This window comes from Lycium barbarum, chromosome 1 (genome assembly GCF_019175385.1).
Source record: "Lycium barbarum isolate Lr01 chromosome 1, ASM1917538v2, whole genome shotgun sequence".
Lineage (NCBI taxonomy): Eukaryota > Viridiplantae > Streptophyta > Magnoliopsida > Solanales > Solanaceae > Lycium > Lycium barbarum.
This window is the reverse complement of record NC_083337.1, coordinates 151,174,938-151,177,523: the sequence shown is the minus strand read 5'-3', so window position 1 is coordinate 151,177,523 and position 2,586 is coordinate 151,174,938. Positions and strand designations below refer to the sequence as shown.

Sequence of the window (2,586 nt, the reverse complement as noted above, 5' to 3'; positions counted from 1 at the left end):
AAATCATACACTTTGCAGAGAAAATATAAGATTTAAAACTAGCCTCCCTAGACTCAATATATTTGACTTCATACAGTATTCATACACTAATCATACAAATTGCAGAGAGAAAAAATAATATTTTATTATAGCCAACAAAAACTAAAAACATAATGTTGATAGTCAAATTTCAATATTATCAGTATTAAAATTGTACTTAGTAATAAGTTTCTTGAGAAAAACACATCATAACATTGTCGACTATTAATTGCCCTGTGGAATATTGCTACAAGTCTTCGTATTGTGACCTTCTATACTACATCTGCTGCACGTCATTGTTGATTTCTTGAATTTTCCCTCATAAAATGATTTCATTCTTTTGGTAGCTGGTCTTTTGTAATCTGGTGGCAACACAATCTCTTCCTTTACATTAATTGGTAAATTCCATGTACTTTCGCATGGAAAAGGCTTAACTGGAATTGCATATGCATCCCGAAAATTCTTATTGCTGTATTACGTCGAAGTATAATCCTCTCCATGTTGGTGCCTATGCACTATAGCTGCCATAGCATGCGTACATGGTATCTCATCCAGTTGAAATCTTCCACAACTACACGTCCTAGCTTGAAGGCACACTCTGAACCTCTTAGAACCATCAATAACTGTATGTAGGAATTCAATGGAAGCTCGTACCTGCAATTAAAATTATATTCGTACAGGTAATTCAGATATTACACTGTAAAAATATAGCATATATACACATATTATACATATGACAGAAAAAAAGAAAAAGATAAGTCAACAGAAAGAAATCTTACAATCATACGGCGTGCTAATACCCGATTATCCTTGATGTTTTCTTGGTACTTTTTAGTAAGATCTGTGAATGTATTATTTGCTTCCTCGTTGTGTTTCGCATTCCATATTTCAACCAATTTCCTCATGAAATTTAGTAATTTTGCCACCGGCAGTTCCCGAGCTCTCATAGTAGCATTGTTTATTGATTCAGCTATGGTTGAAGTCAATATCCATGTTCTTTTTACTATTGCATCTATCTGAGACCATCTGTGATAACCAGTTTCCAGCAAATATCTATTAAGCTTCTTATCTATTTTGGCTACCCTCGCCATGTATTGGTTAAACTCTTGATGGGTGTATGCTTTAGCCATTGCAAAGTATAATTTCCTTACCTGCTCTTCATTATTATGACATTTCTTAAGTAAATTATTCCACAATACACTGCTGCACTCGCATTCCATATACTAACATGCCTATCCGATACAAAATGCATATTCTCCCTCTCACCATAAGCATACTTGAACCTTTCAAATAACTATGTCCAAGATGAATCATTTTTAGAATTAACTATGGCATATGCAAGTGGCAGTATACTACCTGTTTCCATACATTAAGTATCCGTTATTAGCTTTTAACCCCTGGGATTCAATGTACTTAAATTGATACATTATTCATATACTAATCATATATTTTGCAGACAAAAAAAATATAAAATTTTATTATAGCCAATAGAAATTAACCTCTTGGACTCAGTATACTTGACTTCATATAAAGTATTCATACACTAATACAATCAGTTTTAGCATTAAAAAAAGAAGAAGATAAAACACTAACCTCCTGGATCTAATGTACAGGCTAATAGCATAGTCCCTTTATAAGTTGATTTAAGATTGGTGCCATCAACCACCACTATAGGCCTGCAATACTCTCATCCTTTAATGCAAGCTTCCAATGCTACAAAGGTATACAAGAAAACGATCTTCCTCTGTTTTCCTCAAACTTACAACTGATCCCAGATATGTTTTCTCTAAAATGTATAACTAGGCCGGAATTTACTGTATGAGTCAGTCGGGTCGCCGCACAACATGACCATTGCCTTTTCCTTTGCTCTATAAGCTTGCATGTAGGTCATGGTTAAACCATGTTGTTTCTTCATGTCCCTAGCTATATCCTTTGGTGTGTATATTGTTTTTGGATCTTCATACTTATCCACTATAATAGCGCCAATGACATTGGAAGTTGCTTGACCCTGTGAATAAATTCTATCCTTTAACAAGCATGCGTGGACATCACAAAAGTCTCTAATCTTGAAAAGCGTTGAATCATTTAGACTTGAGGACTTTAAAAACCATGAACAATTATCATCGGGGCATACAAGATAATAGCTGTTGATGAACAATAAATACACATCACAAATATAGTTTCATACAAATATCATGTCACACCCCATTTTAACCGGGTTAAAGTAGGAGTACAACATATTGGAGATTCCTATTTGTTTTATTTAAGGAGTCGCCACCTAATTAATTTAACGGTGAATTAGGACACCTAGAGTTTAACTAAGGCAAAGTTAAAACTAAACCTCAATTAATAGTCTGCTTAACCAATGTGATTCTAGATAAGGGCTCTATATTATCCTAAAGGGAAGGGGTTAGGCATCCTTTAGAATCCGTTAACTTACGGTTATCCGACCAAACTTAGGTTAATTAATTTAGGGCTAAAGATGTAAATATAATATTTAAAATTAAAGAAAGTAGCTTGATAAATACTGCTGAAAATTTAAGGAAGATATAAAATATTGTTTAAGAT

General features: G+C 33.6%; 1 protein-coding gene across 1 annotated transcript; it reads right to left on the bottom strand.

Annotated features, from left to right (window-relative positions):
* Nucleotides 1–243: 243 nt before the first annotated feature.
* Nucleotides 244–1,109, bottom strand: LOC132616414 (uncharacterized). Its single transcript, XM_060330865.1, has 3 exons — nucleotides 819–1,109; nucleotides 558–672; nucleotides 244–452 (listed from the first exon to the last, which is right to left on the bottom strand). The coding sequence occupies exons 1-3, from the start codon at nucleotides 1,107–1,109 to the stop codon at nucleotides 244–246; spliced, it is 615 nt and encodes a 204-aa protein (XP_060186848.1).
* Between the last annotated feature and the right edge of the window lie 1,477 nt (nucleotides 1,110–2,586).

Bases quoted from the DNA above. Each gene is read 5' to 3' on its own strand.
- LOC132616414 (XM_060330865.1), bottom strand. From the start codon at position 1,109: ATGGCGAGGGTAGCCAAAATAGATAAGAAGCTTAATAGATATTTGCTG. The intron at 673-818 runs GTATTAGCACGC...TTTTAATTGCAG, and splicing joins AAAACATCAAGGATAATCGG to GTACGAGCTTCCATTGAATT. The intron at 453-557 runs GTACGCATGCTA...ATGCAATTCCAG, and splicing joins TCAACTGGATGAGATACCAT to TTAAGCCTTTTCCATGCGAA.